Here is an 18182-nt window from a genome sequence, read left to right as displayed (position 1 = left end):
ATAAAAAAAAAAACAAAAAACCTGTGTGCGTCAGGTTTTACTGCACGGTAAACAGCGCATTATTATTTCTGTGCCTTGCTGTCACATGAAGGTGCAGGTAGGGGCGACACAAGACGTTTCGGTGGTATTTCAGTCGCTATATCTGCGGAATGGGAACCTATAATTTCCTGCTCACACGGAGTAACGACGCTGCGATTTATGTACGATGTTTATCCCAAATGATTGCACAGAATTAAAAAAAAAAATTGCAATCATTGAAAGCGAATTTCTTTTGGAACAGGAAGCAGAGATCCTGAAAACCGTGAGGTTTTCATATGTACAGACTACTTGCATAACTTACTGAAACATGAAATAATTAATACTGTTATTTTGCTTGCTGCTAGCAAAAATAGGAACTAAAAGTGTGGCGAAGGGTTAAATCTCCGGTCATGTGCCATCTGCTGCTTCTACAGCAAAAAAAAAAAAAAACTGAGGCTGACTTTGCAACTTCTGGAGCCAATGAAAAGTTGCAGGAGTCATGTGACGGGATGTGTCATGTGACTATGAGGCATTGCTGCCTGCTGTGAGTAGGAAGCTGCACTCTCACAATCCTCTTCCTACAATGATCGCTCTGTGGCTGCAGATTCTGCTCGTCCTGCTCCTGGGTGCGGTGGATGGGGGTGAGTAGGATTTTACGCTTTTCTCGTCACTTCCATATATCCGTCCTATATCATCCTGAAAATATAAATTTCCATCCTGCAGTATCACTTCTACGGTAGATACGTTACAGACAGACATCACCCAAACAGGAACGTTTCCGTGTGTCAATTTCACAAAAAGTTACGAGTGACTTGTGACAATCGCACAACTTTTTCCCACTTTTTTAAAAATATGGAGATGGGATTTTACTCCGCATATTTAATTTCCCAGAAGAGCATGCATGGCTTTTAAGTCTCCTCACTCTGACATGCCAAGCTTAACATGTCACTCTACACAAGGAGAAACAGTACCCCTACCTCCACAATCAAAAGGCTCTAAATTAGTTAATGCTGAAAGATAAATATTGTGATTTTTGCATACGTTTTTACTGCAAAATCCCTCCTTGTGCGACTTGGAGCGGATCCTCGCCAAAATCCTCCTCCCAAATCTGCTTGGAAAAGTCTTCCGATTAATTTTGTTAATAGAAATCCACTTTGCTGTTCATATATAAAAGAAACTTATATATATATATATATATATATATATATATATATATATATATATATTTCTTTTTTTTTTTAGAGTTTCTTTCTGTTAAGTTTTGGGAACAGAGCAGAGACTTTTTAAGTTTTTGAGGAGGCTTTTGAGAGTTTCTGCTCAGTTTCCGCTTCAAAAAGACTCTGTGTGCACGTCACTTTTTTGAAGCAGCTCCTGTTTTATTAGACCCTGTACAATCCAGAGGATGCAAAAAAAAAAATGAAAAACTGCTCCAAAACCTCACCAAGGGCTTTGTACACGTGAGACTTTTTTTCTGAGTTTTCCAGAGCAGAAACTCAAAGTTTTTGAAGAGTTTCCGTTACAACAACTCCTTGAAAAACTCTGTGTGCACATACCAATAGGAAGCGTTTTCTTAATGGGTTTCTGTTTGAAAAACTTGTGATTTTTGGAAGTCTCAAAAAACTGTTTGAACACAGTCTAAAGGCCAGTCGGGTCAGGTGCTGCTACATGGCACACTTCCTAATGGCTCACTGATTAGTTATTTAGGGAGTCTACTTACTGAATGATATTTCACTGGTTGGTTTAGGTTTTTTTTTGGCATCTATATGACACTTTGGTTTTTATCTTTTTAAATTAGGGAATTGTAAGATGAGCAGTTCCCCCATATAATGTTATTATCAGAATGACTTTATTTCCCAAAAAAAAAGCTTCAGCCAACAAAACTCCTCCAAAAACTCACCAAGGGCTTTGTGCACATGAGTTTTTTGCTGAGTTTTACAAAGCAGAAACTCAGTTTTTCAGGAGTTTTGAGATTTGAAGAATTTCCGTTACAAAATAAAAGCGATCCAGATAATAAAGCAAATGCTGTTTATCACAATCGGACGTGGTAATTGAAGCTTCTAGCCCCCAATCTGTAGCGAAACCCCAGATCTGCCATGTGCCATTAATAATACTGATGTCGTATGTAGCAAAGGGGTTCTTGTGCCCCCTAAGACACTAGGTCCTTGATGTCACTTCTGCACCCTCTTATACAGCTTCTATGAGCACTTACATTTGCAGAAGGTGCTTCCTGTTTTACACTGATGGCGCCCCCCCCATGGCTGTGGTGAGGAAGAATATGATTAGTCACTCATGAAGAGCGATGCAGATAGCAGATCAGGTTCTGTAGCTGTTTATGTCATGTTTGGATGCAAATGACTGAGTTTCACCGCTTGGCTTCCTCTCTGGGTGAAGTTACAAGAAGAAGCCACAGAGAAACGTCCAGTCCAGACCTGAAAGTAAAGTGAACTCGTAAACTTCAACTTCACCTTAGCATGAAGTATAGAGCTTCTCTATTTAATTTCACCAGGTTTAAAGTGTTAACGGCCCAGTTCACCATTTTTTTTCTTATGGCATTCACAGACTTATTACGGTGCAATTGGTTCATAAATTTTGTTAAAAAAAATATATATCTTTGCCGTCTTTAACCTGTTTTGCGACTTTATAAAAAAAAGTCTCATGCTCCGCTAAAACGTAGCAAAATTTGTGCCAAAGTTTTAGGTGTACATAAAAATAACTCTGGGGAGCAGGAAAAAAAAAAAAAAAAAGTTGAGACTTTTCAAAAAGTTTTCACTCGATTTTAATATCTGGAAACCTTAAACTCTGCCCACAGTGGTGAACTAAAGAAAAACAGACACATACATAAAAAAAGACTCAAATGGAAAAGATGAATGTGGCACAAAACACCAAAAACTCAGCATAAAAAAAGGCTCAAATGGAAAAGATGAATGTGGCACAAAACACCAAAAACTCAGCATAAAAAAAGGCTCAAATGCAGGAATGAATTGTACCATAAGTTTTTGGACACATACGTATAGAAGGGGACTATTGAAATTCTCCTGAAGGCGACAACGACGTGTCTGAGTAGTTCCTCCATCGTACAAGACCCTATCGGCTAATGTTTGGATCTATCATGGTGGTCGTCTTCTTGAATCATTTCGCAGAGGCTTATCTCCCTAAAGGATAGGGTGATTGAATTCTAAATGTCCAATCCTTATATCCCCCAACATAATCTATGGGGGAGAGAGTAAGGAGGTCATCATAGTCATTATTGGCTGTTTTGGATTACATAACCATAGACTTGAGAATACCATTATGTCTACGGCCAGCTTTACTTGGATCTCCGTCCTTACTTACGTCACCTACTACTTTTCCATTTCAGCCTGGAACCAAAGACAGATCCGTAAAAAAATCCACCAACTACGAGAGGTGCAGAACTTTAAATCCTTCTATAGTCGTCTTGGGTTTCCAAAGGGTGCTGCCTTGTACGTGCCCCCAGTAGAAGGCTTTCTCACGCAGCCCCTCGACCACTTCAACCGGAGGAATAATGACACGTATAAACAGGTAAGTAAACACTGATTGGAAGCCAGATAATTAAAAGCTGTGCCTTTTATGACGTCCAGTAATGATCCGTTAGAACGGATCCAGCAGCAATCCGTTGGCAAAAAAGTTGGGCAGACACAACTTTTTAGTCCGTTTTTCAAAAACTGATGTCTGCTGGATCCTTTTTTTTTTTTTTTTTTTTTTTTTTTTTTTTTTTTTTTTTTTTACATTGAAGTCTATGGACAACGGATCTGTTAATTAGCCATCCATTGTTCTCCCATTTTGCTTGCTGGTTCCGTTCTAACAGATGATTACTGGACATGTGAACATAGACTTACTCTGTCGGAAACTTGCTGGTTCCACCTCCACCTGGTTAACCCAGCACCAATTATCTTACTACTTTTTAAAGTCCAAAATGATTTAGGAAATAGCCATATTGTGCAACCTTTTTATGCTACAAAAGTTTTGCAAATTGCTAAAATAATTCCCCCTTCCCCTATCATTGGGCCATTATATTACAAGGTCATCCATTTATTCCCACTTTGGAGATGCGTGGCCAAAAATGTCGGCTTTCCCGCGAAATATCAGCTGATTGCCAAGGTGGCTGATGTGACACCTTTTAATGTGCTCAATCCATTTAAGTTTTTTTTTTTTTAAAGACTGGGAATTTTTTTTTCTGCAGAGATATTGGATAAATGAAGAATTTTGGAGACGCCCCGGTGGACCCGTCTTCTTGTTTATTGGAGGGGAGAGCGCCGAGTCTGAATTCTCAGTATTAGCCGGTTAGTATGAGACATGGCACTTGTCTATTTGGCACGTACATTTAATAAATATCTCCAGCCTATTGTGACAAGGTTGAAGAACAGTAATTGATGCTTATTGTGTATTTGGTCAAGAGTAATGGGGCACTGAATAAATTGGGCATTAAATTAAAAAAAAAAATAGAAACGCTTGCAAAGATCTTCTCTACCTTGACTCCACTGTCTCACGCTGGTGTATCGCAAAGCTTGGATATGTGGCAAGGAGGTATCGGTTTTCTCAAGGCGTGGTTATACTATTGTGACTGGCTGGGAGGCAGGTTGTGGAAGCAGAAACCTCCCCCCACAGTCCTGTCTACTAACAAAACCAAAAAAAAAGACCCTTCACCTTTGATTAAGATGTTCCCTCCGGGTAGAAGGCTTGATATTGTGCTTAACGGTGATTTGCTACACCCCTGACCTCAGGCACTCATTTGTTTACCCGCAGAAGTTGGAGATGGACCATTGTCAGATTTCTACATAACTTTTTCCAGGGCTTACAGAAATTCTTGAAGATTGACTGATAGATTTTTTTTTTTACTAGAGATGAGCAAAAAAGATACAACCTGCCATGGTCCAGTTTGGTTCTCAGTGGCACCTGGATCAGGGCAGGGTTCACTTTTGCAGTGGTTATTCTGTCTGGACACTTTATTATTATTATTATTTATTATTATAGCGCCATTTATTCCATGGCGCTTTACATGTGAAAACGGGGCTATACATAGCAAAAACAATTACAATACTCTTGAGCAAAAAAGCAACGGCAAATTGGTACAGAAGGAGAGAGGACCATGCCCGCGAGGGCTCACAGTCTACAAGGGATGGGTGAGGATACAGTAGGTGAAGACAGAGCTGGTCGTGCAGCGGTATGGTGGAGCGGTGGTTGCTGCAGGTTGTAGGCTTGTTGGAAGAGGTGGGTCTTCAGGTTCCTTTTGAAGGTTTCCACGGTAGGCGAGAGTCTGATGTGTTGGGGTAGAGAGTTCCAGAGTAGGGGGGATGCACGGGAGAAATCTTGTATGCGATTGTGGGAAGATGATATAAGAGGGGAGTAGAGCAGGAGACCTTGTGAGGATCAGAGGTTGCGTGTAGGTGTGTACTTGGAGACTAGGTCACAGATGTAAGGAGGAGACAGGTTGTGGATGACTTTGTATGCCAAGGTTAGAGTTTTGAACTGCAGTCTCTGGGTAATGGGGAGCCAGTGAAGCATTTGACAGAGAGGAGAGGCCGGGGAATAGCGGGCGGACAGGTGGATTAGTCGGGCAGCAGAGTTTAGGATAGATTGGAGGGGTGCGAGAGTGGTTGAAGGGAGGCCACAGAGCAGGAGGTTGCAGTAGTCGAGGTGGGAGATGATGAGGGCATGGACTAGTGTTTTTGCAGATTCGTGGTTGAGAAATGTGCGGATCCGGGAGATATTTTTGAGTTTGAGTCGGCAGGAAGTGGAAAGGGCTTGAATATGTGGTTTGAAGGAGAGGTTAGAGTCCACGGTTACCCCAAGGCAGCGAGCTTGTGGGACTGGGGAAAGTGGACAGCCATTGATTTTGATGGATAGGTCAGATGAGGGTGCTGAGTGAGATGGGGGGGAAAGATGATGAATTCAGTTTTATCCATATTAAGTTTTAGAAATCTAGCAGAGAAGAAGGATGAGATAGCGGACAGGCAGTGTGGGATTCTAGTTAGTAGGGAGGAGATATCAGGTCCAGAGAGGTAGATCTGTGTGTCGTCATCATAGAGGTGATACTGAAAGCCGTGAGACTCTATGAGATGTCTCAGACCGAAGGTGTAGATTGAGAAGAGCAGAGGTCCTAGGACTGAACCTTGGGGGACACCGACAGATAGGGGGCGAGATGAGGAGGTGGTGTGTTAGTGGGAGACACTGAATGTCCTGTCTGTTAAGTATGAGGAGATCCAAGATAGGGCCAAGTCCGTGATGCCAAGAGATGAGCGTCTATAGTAAGAGGGAATGGTCTACTGTGTCAAAGGCAGATGACCGGTCCAGAAGGAGAAGGACAAAGTAATGTCTTTGGATTTGTCGGTTAGTAGGTCGTCGGTGACTTTAGTCAGGGCAGTTTCAGTGGAGTGATGCGGTCGGAGGCCAGATTGTAAGCGGTCAAAGAGGAAGCAGGAGGAGAGGTGGGAGGACAGTTCAGAATGGACATGTTGTTCCAGTAGTTTTGAGGCGTAAGGGAGAAGTGATATCGGACGATAGCTAGCCAGAGAGGATGGGTCAAGGATGGGTGTGATTGAGGCATGTTTGAAGCATGAGGGGAAGACACCAGTTCTGCGACTTACTATGCCCCAGCATAGTCATGACGTCACAAGAGACCAGTAATCGGAAGAGGCGCCCTGGCTGTCGGGCAGAGCATTACCATGGCAGAAGTCAACACTGCCCTGATCCAGGTGCCACAGTGCACCAGATTTGGACACCGGACCTCGGTAGTTTTCGTCTGTTTGCTCATTTTTAATATTTACTTTTTTTTTATTTTTTATAATGACTTTATTGTCTCTTTTAAGAGAATTAATATAAGTAAATGTAACTCCCATGTAGGCGAGCACGTGGAGTTGGCTCAGAAACATCAAGCCCTTCTGGTGTCTCTTGAACATCGGTATTATGGAGCCAGCATCAATCAAGATGGATTGACCCTTCAAGCAATAAGGTTCCTGTCCAGCCAGCAGGCGTAAGTACGGACGTGTATATCCACACCTCGCACACCAGGACGGAAATAAACTCTTTATACATCAGAACAGCTAGACCTGCTTCACCATAATGAATATTTTCTAGCATTTCTACTCCTTGTCTTGATATTGTACCTTTTAATTTCCATATAAATGTGAACAAGGAGCAAATGGCTCACCTGTCCAAGTGCCCGGCAAAATACTCCAGTAATAGCAATAGCCCAAACGATAGCCGGCACTCACATCTTCTTAAAGGAATTGCTTTATTGATCCAGTAGTATAAAAGGCGCAAAAAAATGGTTGAACACTGCGCTCCCAGGCAACATGTTTCAGACCTACATAGTCCTTTATCAAGCCATGTACTGTAGGTCTGAAACATGTTGCCTGGGAGCGCAGTGGATATTTCTTTTCTGCCTTTTTAATTTTTGTGCTATTGTTTTCAACCATTTTTTGTGCCGTTTATACTTCTGGATCAATAAAGCTATTCCTTTAAGAAGATGTGAGTGCCGGCTATCGTTTGGACTGTTGCTTAATTTCTATATATTCATCTTTTCTTTTCGCATCTCATTACTTAGGCTTGCAGATCTGGCTTCTTTCCATCTGTTCATCTCTCAGAAATATAATTTGACACCGAATAACACTTGGATTTGCTTTGGAGGCTCTTATCCAGGATCCCTTTCTGCGTGGTTTAGACTGAAGGTGGGTCTCGGTGTGAATTGAGGATTTGATTGCATTCTGTATGGTACTGTGCTCCCCATACTATAAAGGTGGTCTTACACCCTGAACGACAGCCATAACTCCTGATCCCCTCTCCCACCCATACACATGTACGCTCAGTTCTGCTAAGCGTGCATATGTTTTCAATGAGGAAAGATACTACAGGACCCCTCACAGCTCCTCTCCAGGGAGAACCACAGGATCAAGGGCTAAAATTTCAATATGGACGATCCAACTTTCAGAGTCTTTGATTGTGGAAGATAGATCGGGCTTGGTCTGCGTTAGTTCGGCAAGAGGTCATGCCGAAATTCGACAGGTTCAGCCGACTTTTCTCTAATATGTATGGAGGCCTTAAAGGGAACCTGTCGTCTCAGAAAATGCTATTTACCTGCAGATAAATTTAAAGGGTTATTCTCATCTCTAAGATTCTATCCCAATATGTACTAGGTGTAATAATAGTAATATTAGCTAATACCTCCTATTTGTAATGTAGTACAGCTCTTCTGATTCGCTATGTCTTTTTCCTCATGTGCAGGGCATTGCAGTAGCTTAGGTATCCATGATTACGACCACTCATATAGTGACAGTTAGTTCTTAGTGGTTGTAACCATGGATACCTAACTGTTACTATATGAATGGTCGTAACCATGGATACCTAAGCTATTGCAGTGCCCTGCACATGGGGTAAACAACATAGCGAATCAGCAGAACTATACTACATTTCTAATTGGAAGTATTTACTAATATTATTTATTATTATTATTATTATTATTATTACACCTACTAAATATTGGGATAGGATCTTGGAGATGGGAGTACTCCTTTAACAAGAAATACAAATAATTAACACTACAAGCATGTCGAGGGGGGGTTCCTATTAATACCTGGAGGGTAGTAACTCTTATTAAAGGCCCATTGTAGTAACAATGCACACTGATGGTAACTTATAAGGTATTACTCTGGGATGATTATTGCATCAGTATATATAGTATATATGACATCATGCTGATGCCGTGATATAATGTTATTATTATTATTATAACATTATATATCACTTATTATTATTATTATTATTATCATTCTATATCCCGCCCTTTTTCTTCTTTTTGCAGTTCCCACATTTGGTGTACGCCGCTGTGGCCTCCTCCGCCCCAGTCAGGGCAAAGTTGGACTTTACAGATTATAATAAGGTCGTTGTCTTATGGTTTCTCCAAAATATTATTTGTAGATTCATTAATTGCACTTTTATAGCGACCTTAGGACTGGTCAGAATCTCTGTACTGAAAATCCCACCAAGCTCCAAAATGTATTGGCCGTCTCTGTCTACGGAGACTAAAGCCAGGTTGCCCCCATATCGCACACTGGGGGGTCTGATATCTCTTGCTAGCCTATATCAAGTTTGTCGATCGCCGTCCCGCTGCTTGCTGTCCATGTTTTCTTGTCGTTTTGTCACCCTCTTCTTCTCCTCATTGCAGGTAGTGGCTCAGAGCCTGTCAGATCCAGTCATCGGAGGATCAACCAAGGTACAGTCCAGTCTGCTCTTACGTACATTATTCTAACCATGCAAACACTATTGTTGGATCTCTAATACACAATTCTGCACCCAGTCAGAGAGCTAAATGATTCTGGCTGACCTCTGCCACCACTAGAGGGAGCTTATCCGGTGAGTTGTCTGCACTAAGCTCCTGTTCTCCCTCTAGTGGTGGCAGCATGCATTTTATTTAATTCTGCCTATACAGGAGAGTTGGAGCTCGGAATCACAAACACAAATCTGCATCTGCTATTCTGTGTCATCAGAAATGACTTATTGCTTAATTTAGCTTTCTGTGTTTAAATGTATTTTTTTTTTTTTAATTTTTCAGATCACTATAGTATACTATCCTACTTCCTAGTCATCACATTAACATTACGAGCAACAGACTGACTCGGTCTCTATTTTTTATTTTTATTTTTTGCAAATCAGGAGAACAAGAGTCTATAATGCTTTTAAAATATGAATTTTATTTGTACGAAAAAAAAGAATTAAAAGGATTTAATATAACAATGTTACATATACAAATGAGAATATGGGTGCATATGAGGTCAGTGAAATGATCCCGGATGTAAGGGCCGAGGATTAAACCTGGTTGCAATTAGTTAATAGCATCAAGAGAGAAAATAATTTATATAGCCTATGGGTTGGCCACATGAGTAACAATGGCCTAATCATGTAGAAAGTGCATATAATGCAGAAACCAATGCACTCATATTGTCTATGTTTGTATTAACCTTTTACTATACATAGAGTGACATTGTTACCTTCTATCGATATTAATGCATGTTATCTGTAATACTCAAAATAGGCCATGCCAAGGGATATGCTTTTGTTGCAAGTATTATTGTAAAAGGTAATTACCCATTTTGTGTATCCAGGCTGTACTTTGACCCAAGTCCCCAAGGCGACAAATTTTGCACTCATGGCTTCCTCAGGGGACATGCTGCACCCTGAGGAAGCAATGAGTGCGAAACGTATGTTGAAGTATAAATTGCTTTTATCAGGGAAAAGGTGATTGTACAGGATGGGGAGGAGGTAATCTGTGACATCACCTATTGTGAATGGTGGATACTGTTGTATCTATTGTAGATAGAGGTGTTATCAGTCATTGTACAGGAGGAGGAGGTGAGCTGTGACATCACCTATTGTGAATGGTGGATACTGTTGTATCTATTGTAGATAGAGGTGTTATCAGTCATTGTACAGGAAGAGGAGGAGGTGAGCTGTGATATCACCTATTGTGAATGGTAGATCCTGGATTATCTACTTATTAGGAGGTGTTACCTTTCAGTGTAATCCTGTCTGTGCTGATAATGAGACTGCTGAAAAGATTTCTATAAAGAACAGGAAATGTGAGTATGGTATGAGTCCTATTGGCCAATGTTAACATTGCATGATTTTTTTTAGCGATACTTTGTGTATGTAATATTATATATTACACACAAACCAAGTATATATTAGATTTCATATGGAAAATTTAATTTTTCATTTTGGGCACAGATCTTGGTCAAGACGAATACAAAAATAGAATGTTAAATATTTCACTTGACAGAATCTTCTTGAAAATAAGTGGCTCCTGAGTCTGACGACGGTGACATTCCTAACATACATGATATGGTTCGTCAAGCATTGGGACAGATATGTCATGTTGGTAATCATTGGATTGCACCATGAACATTTACTTTAGTTTGATAACTTAAAAAAATGTCCTCCTTCCTCACTGGATGGGCGTCCGCTATGCATGCGGAGACTCTCCTCTAGAAGTAAACTCTCTAGTGCCACCTATAGGTAGCTACCCTGTAAGACAGCGCTGTTTTCCCCGGAATCATTGCCTGCAGTATTTCTTGCTACAACAGCTGGTTCTGTGCAAAGAAAATCTGTACCTTCCAAGAACCATACAAGATGTGACTGTATTGCCAAAACTCACCTACTCATCTAAGTAATTAGGAGAGGAATATGCACCAAAATGTGGTGTGAACACGCTTCTAAGATTAAGTGTAGCATTTGTTCCTATTAGTAGGTTTGGCCTGGTCTTCTGATGTTGGGGTGGATGCACTAATGTTCACTGGGTGGAAGCCTCAAGCGAAGGCTTATGTCACCTACCATGAGAGGTGGTGAGTTCTCCTTCAACGGAAGTCTTCAAACAGAGGCTGGACAAAGGATGGTTTACTGACTCCTGCATTGAGCAGGGGGTTGGACACGATTACCCTGGAGGTCCCTTCAAACTCTAACATCCTATGAAAATCCTGACCCCCCAGTATCGAGCCAATGGGACGAATAGTTTAAGAGCGTAGAAGTGCCCCGGGAGATGTGACCCTTTGGTGCCTGAACTCACTGGGTCTTGGACCCCACTTGAGTGACCGCGCACTTCACTTTCATTCTTTTAGGGCAAACACCCTTATTGCGGCCTTCTAGCTAGGATGGGTGTTTTTAAATTTCACCTTTTAAAGGTCCGGTCAATGTTACACTGTAAATCCCTACGTTATTTCATGCTGATTATCACTGTGTCAATCACAAGGTCTTTTTGGGATGTGGTTGCCTTATGGGTTCCCTGCTGAACAGATTAGGGTTGTGTGCCCCTCTTACTTTTCCTCTGCATGGAAGAGAGACTGACTAGACTGGTACTTAAGTCCACGGAAGTGACCGCCCAGGCGGATGTTGGGGGTACGATTGGTTCTCCCAAAGCTCATGTCCCACACCTTGCTGCATTTCCGACTCACAGATGTCCATGACAAAGATCCCGGTCAAAATGTTGGACTATATCTGTTTTTTGATCAAAATAAATAACACTTGACCTATAGTCTCTTCTCCTTTCTGTGGTGCTGAGGTTCTTAGTTTGAGGAGTCTGGACCCCGAGTCCCTTCTTCGAGCACACTATATTCAACTATAGTTCTGCCGCTCTTTCTCTTTCTATCAGATTTGTGGAGGGTGGGCTACCGATTCATGTCTCTTCTGCTCTGGAGAGATGGGGAAAGGTTTATTGGGGGCCATTCTCCTTTTGGGGTGGGCTGCAATACACCATATCCTTGTGCAATTTTTTGTGTGTGCCATCCCTCACTTTTTTGAGCTCTGGGATGAAGAACAAGATAAGAAAAAATAAGGTTTGTAATCTAAAATGTCCTCACTTTCCTCTGAAAATACCATTTTTAGATCCTAACCGTGGTGTGAATGCCGCCTACAACTTCATTCATGTGGCCATGTCAATGGTTTATGTCAGATCCGTACACTTTATGGCACAATCCGGGACTCCATCCCAACAGAAGAACATCGAACAGCTGCATTTTCAGCTCACATAACATGAGTATATATATATATTGCGCTGACTGTCATCTGCATCCTATTACAGTAAGTGGCCACCATGTTTGTATAGTTCCTAATTCCCTGGTGTGATGTGTTTGCAGTGTTTGGACAAAGTGAGGGAGAGTTTCCAAGCAGTGGACTCCATCCTGCACTCTGGGAATGTCTCGAAACTGGAGAAAGACTTCTATTCGTGTTCGCCTCTCCGTGCACCTGAAGACTATGCAGAATTTGTCAGCAACCTGGCAGATATATTTATGGGCGCGGTGCAATACAACATGGAAACCCCAGGCAGTGACGTGAGGAAGATTTGCGATCGCATTGTCAGTGCGGAATCTGCGTACGAAGGACTGAGGATTGTCAATTCTGTAAGCTCTGCAGTTTGCATACAATGTCTTTTTCAGGCGGATACCCCCTGAAAAAGCATTAAAAAAATGCCTAAAAGAATGAACATATGCACAGCAATGTAAAAAAAGACTTGCTGTGCACATGTTGCTTCAGTCTTCGAAAGTCATGAAGCGGCTTAAAAGTGACTGGTCCAATTCTTCTGGCGGCTAACATTTGGTTTACCCTGTGTCTGGTCTCTGGCAGATGTACATGGATTTTATAGGACTGAAATGCGTGGAAAACTCCCACGAGAAAACCTTGTCAGACCTGAGAAATACGCAGCTCAATCCGGTTGGAGTCGGGGAACGGCAGTGGTATTACCAGACGTGCACGGAGTTTGGCTACTGTGAGTGTTTATGGTCTACGTCTTGTGTTTCAACCATTCAAATGATGGGAGTTATCAAAAAAAGGGGTCTAAAAGTCAATACCTAAGTGTACATGATTATGGGGGAGGTCATCCTGTCCGAGCTATTGTTAAAAGCATTTAGATGTCAATGTCTATGGTTTCTATAGGAAACATTTGTGGGCATGCTCTGTGACCTGTGCAGAGGTCATTGTGCATGGAGGAGGAGGAGGTGAGCTGAGGGTACATCTCTTTTCGAGTAGACAATGCTAAAAATTGACTTTATGTAATAAAAGGCTGTTTCCACCTTTTACTACTAATGTTTTTCTTGCTCCAATACATGGAAATCATGTAGAACGGAGTTATCATTTCTTGGCTAAAGCTCCTCTATGGCAACAGACTACAAACAAATGCTTCTCCATGGCAACAGACTACAAATAAATCCCGCGCAGTCTGATCCTGCAGTCATGTTCCCTTCTACTACTTGTTAATTGTAACTGGTGGATTCAGTATTATGCATTGTCTGTGATGATAATGAAATACCTGCAAAGTGATCTCTACCCAACAGAATTAAATATCTCAGTGAATAAAAGTGCAAGAGTATGCTTTTTTTTTTTTTTTTTTTTAATATAGATAATATAATGGAAAATTTAGAATAAAACAGTGAAAAATTGTGTATATTAACATAAAAGCATAATTTATATTAAAGGCATTTTCTGATAACACATTTCCTTTAAGAACTGACACAGATATTTCCAGAAAACCATTTTTTTTAGCAATGTAGTTCTTGCCCTCCCTGATATCGCTGCTTCCTTCCACAGATCAGACCTGTGAGGACGGCTCCTGCCCATTCTCTCCACTCATAACCCTGAAGTCTCAGCTGGATCTCTGCACAGAAATCTTCCAGATCCCCGCAGAGTCTGTCCACCAGTCGGTCCAGTTCACCAATGAATTTTATGGAGCCGATCATCCCAAGTCCAGCAGGATCATCTTTGTTAATGGTAAGTGCTACGTGCTGCAACAAGCGTGTGATCTATTAATATATTTAAAGTTTTGAATGACACCATACAATATTCTGAACGTGAAAAAAAGTTGGAAATTTAGCAAAAAAAAAAGTTTGCCGCCATTTTCCAAGACCCGTAACTTTTTTTTACATTTTTTTTTTTATTGATATTATTTTCGGGTACATACAATGTTCCGGTTGCATTTTTTTGGTGGAATTACAGAGACTGATAAAAATACAATTCTGGTGTTTTGATTTTTTTTTCTCTTTAAACAGGTTAATTTTACATTTTTGCCAATTAGTACTTTTACAGAAATAACGATGGCAAATATGTTTTCACTTCTTTATATTTATTTTTAATACCACCCTGTATTTAAAGTATCTTTTTTTTACTTTTTAATGGGAACCTGTTATGTGTAAAAAAAACAAACAACAAAAAACACCATTAACTTGCAGATGTGGGGTTAATCTGCAGGTTAATAGTGTTCTAAAATTTTTTAAAAAATGGAGCAATCGGCTCATCTGCCCGGGTGCACAGCAAAATACTCTAGTAATAGCAACAGTCCAAAAGATAGCCGGCACTCACATCTTCTTTAAAGAATTGCTTTTTTAATCCAGAAATATTAAAGGCACAAACAATGGTTGAACACAAAAGAGCAAAAATTATAAAGACAGAAAAGAAATTAATGCTGCGCTCCCAGGCAACATGTTTCAGACCTGCATGGTCCTTTGTCAAGCCATTGACAAAGGACCAGGTAGGTGTGAAACATGTTTCCAGGGAGCGCAGCAGATCTTTTCTTTTCTGCCTTTTTAATTTTTGCTCTGTTGTGTTCAACCATTGTTTGTGCGTTTTATATTTCTGGATTAATAAAGCAATTCTTTAAAGAAGATGTGAGTGCCGGCTATTGTTTGGACTGTTCTAAAACGGCCTGGCTCAGCTGCCGGTAGGACATGAACTTTATTCCTCCTGGCAGCCTCAGGCTTTCAGTCATAGAGGCACAGCCGGTGCGGCTTCAGTCACTGCTTAGTACATAGTGGGCGGCAGCTGTAACTAAGCCCCTGGCTCTGACTAACAGCCAGGTCTACACTGATTAACTCCCCTTGTTACCTCCATCACCTGCAGGGGACATAGACCCTTGGCACGCCCTCAGTGTGTTGAAGAACCAGTCTCGCTCCGAAATCGCCATCTTTATCAACGGTACTGCCCACTGTGCAAACATGGGTTCTTCTCGCCCCTCGGATCCTCCATCCCTGCAGAAAGCGCGAGAGGTCAGTAGAATATACAATATATACCGCACACGAAGGTGCTTGTTAATATAGAAAACGTGACATTTTATTCCTTTTTATGTTGCAGGAAATTGCCAATAAAATTGGAGAATGGCTTCACAAAGCTCGGATGACAGAGTAATATCTGATATCGCCATTTCATGCAAAAAAAAGCCTAAATATTTTTAAAAAGTGGTAGAAAAAAAATTTGATTTTTAACAAAGCTTGTGGCTGCGGGGTATCGGGGGACATCTTTTTTTTGAGTATTGCAGGTAGACTATGTGCAATAATGCTAAAAAATGGATTTTATGTAATAAAAGGCTGTGTCCAACTTTACTACTAATATTTTTCTTGCTCCAATACAAGGAAATCGTGTAGAATGGAGTTACCGTTTCCGGTCTACAGCTCCTATCTATGCTTCTCCATGGCAACAGACTACAAACAAATTCTGCGTAGTCTGATCCTGCTGTCACCTTCTCCTCTACTCCTTGTTAACACGTTGGGTAGAATGAGTGACAGCTGTATCCGACTACACAGGGTTTGTAGTCTGTAACCAAGGATACGCATAAGTGCTGCAGACACAAAACGGTTGATCTTTATTTTTGTTGATCAGATGCATTGGAGCCAAAAGAAAAAATTAGTTGCAAAAATTGACTGTGTTTTTAGTGTTTTTTTGTGTTTTCCTTGTACAAATGGACGACGTCAACACCATTTTTGGATGGAAATGTGATCGGCGAGCAAAAACCTTGATTCTTTTTTTTGATTTTTTTTTTAAAGCACAGATGACAAATAACCACGTTTTTTAGATTTGTATGTTTTTTATATTTTTCTATGGTTTTACATACAGTGACTATAAATGCCATGTGGCAATTTGCCAGGCTGCTGAGATTTTATTTTTATTTATTTTGTTTTTAATCCACCAAAAATAAATTATTATACTGTTTGATGAAGTTTTACATTTTTTTTTCAATTACTACTGTACATTTCATAACATAAAAGTATCATAGAGCCAGAAAGAATTTAGAAATGGATATGTATATTTTATGAAAATAAATTGATTTAAAAAAAAAAAAATAGTAATAAATTAAAAAATAAAAGAAAAATTGTCATGGAGGTAAGATGCTTTTACTCCTGACTCACTGAAAGATCACATTACATCTGCTTTCTGAAGTCTATGGAGGGGAGAGAAGCAGAATGAAAGAAAGCAGGACCAAGGCCCTGAAATGGAGACTTTTCTGGTACTCTCTAGTAAGTGTTTCATCTCTCCCCAGCACTGGATTACTGCTGTGTAATGTCCTCCATGCCCGGGAACAAATCTACATGGTCATAAACGTGCTGCAGACTTAAGTCAATCTTGATCTGTCTGCAGCATCTACACCGCTTAGACCTACTGTAAGTAACATCTTGCCAAAAAGTGTTAAACTTTTTGACAAAATTACATATGGGTCTGGGGATACTTGGAGAGTGCGGGAAGAGAACTACAACCCCTGGCAAAAATGATGGAATCACCGGGCTCGGAGGATGTTCATTCAGTTGTTTAATGTTGTTGAATAAAAGCAGATCACAGACATGGCACAAAACTGAAGTCATTTCAAATGGCAACTTTAGGGCTTTAAGAAACACTAAAAGAAATCAAGATTAAAAATGTGGTACTCAGTAAGGGTAATTTTTTTCAGACCAAGCAGAAGGAAAAAATTATGGAATCATGAAAAACAAACACAAAAGAACACTCCAATACATCACTAGTATTTTGTTGCACCACCTCTGGCTTTAATAACAGCTTGCAGTCTCTGAGGCATGGACTTAATGAGTGACAAACAGTACTCTTCATCAATCTGGTTCCAACTTTCTCTGATTGCTGTTGCCAGATCAGCTTTGCAGGTTGGAGCCTTGTCATGGACCATTTTCTTCAACTTCCACCAAAGATTTTCAATTGGATTGAGATCCGGACTATTTGCAGGCCATGACATTGACCTTATGTGTCTTCTTTCAAGGAATGTTTTCACAGTTTTTGCTCTATGGCAGGATGTATTATCATCTTGAAAAATGATGTCATCATCCCCAAACATCCTTTCAATTGATGCGATAAGAAAACTGTCCAAAATATCAATGTAAACTTGGGCATTTATTGAAGATGTAATGACAGCCATCTCCCCAGTGCCTTTACCTGACATGCAGCCCCATATCATCAATGACTGTGGAAATTTTCATGTTCTCTTCATGCAGTCATCTTTATAAATCTCATTGGAACGGCACCAAACAAAAGTTCCAGCATCATCACCTTGCCCAATGCGGATTCGCGATTCATCACTGAATGTGACTTTCATCCAGTCCTCCACAGTCCACGATTGCTTTTCCTTAGCCCATTGTAACCTTGTTTTTTTCTGTTTAGGTGTTAATGATGGCTTATGTTTAGCTTTTCTGTATGTAAATCCCATTTCCTTTAGGCGGTTTCTTACAGTTCACAGACATTGACTCCAGTTTCCTCCCATTCATTCCTCATTTGTTTTGTTGTGCATTTCTTGTTTTGGAGATATATTGCTTTAAGTTTCCGGTCTTGACGCTTTGATGTCTTCCTTGGTCTACCAGTATGTTTGCCTTTAACAACCTTCCCATGTTGTTTGTATT

General features: G+C 40.6%; 1 protein-coding gene across 1 annotated transcript; it reads left to right on the top strand.

Annotated features, from left to right (window-relative positions):
- The first annotated feature begins 516 nt into the window (after nt 1-516).
- PRSS16 (serine protease 16) lies at nt 517-16504 on the top strand. Its single transcript, XM_073641614.1, has 12 exons — nt 517-659; nt 3377-3558; nt 4220-4319; nt 6880-7009; nt 7583-7706; nt 8837-8914; nt 9200-9247; nt 12660-12923; nt 13147-13288; nt 14107-14286; nt 15412-15557; nt 15643-16504. The coding sequence occupies exons 1-12, from the start codon at nt 602-604 to the stop codon at nt 15694-15696; spliced, it is 1506 nt and encodes a 501-aa protein (XP_073497715.1). The 5' UTR covers nt 517-601; the 3' UTR covers nt 15697-16504.
- Nucleotides 16505-18182: the final 1678 nt, after the last annotated feature.

Source organism: Phyllobates terribilis, unplaced genomic scaffold (assembly GCF_046119375.1).
Source record: "Phyllobates terribilis strain yellow unplaced genomic scaffold, ASM4611937v1 Scaffold_7__3_contigs__length_470593459, whole genome shotgun sequence".
Classification (NCBI taxonomy): domain Eukaryota; kingdom Metazoa; phylum Chordata; class Amphibia; order Anura; family Dendrobatidae; genus Phyllobates; species Phyllobates terribilis.
This window is presented reverse-complemented; position numbering and strand designations above follow the sequence as displayed.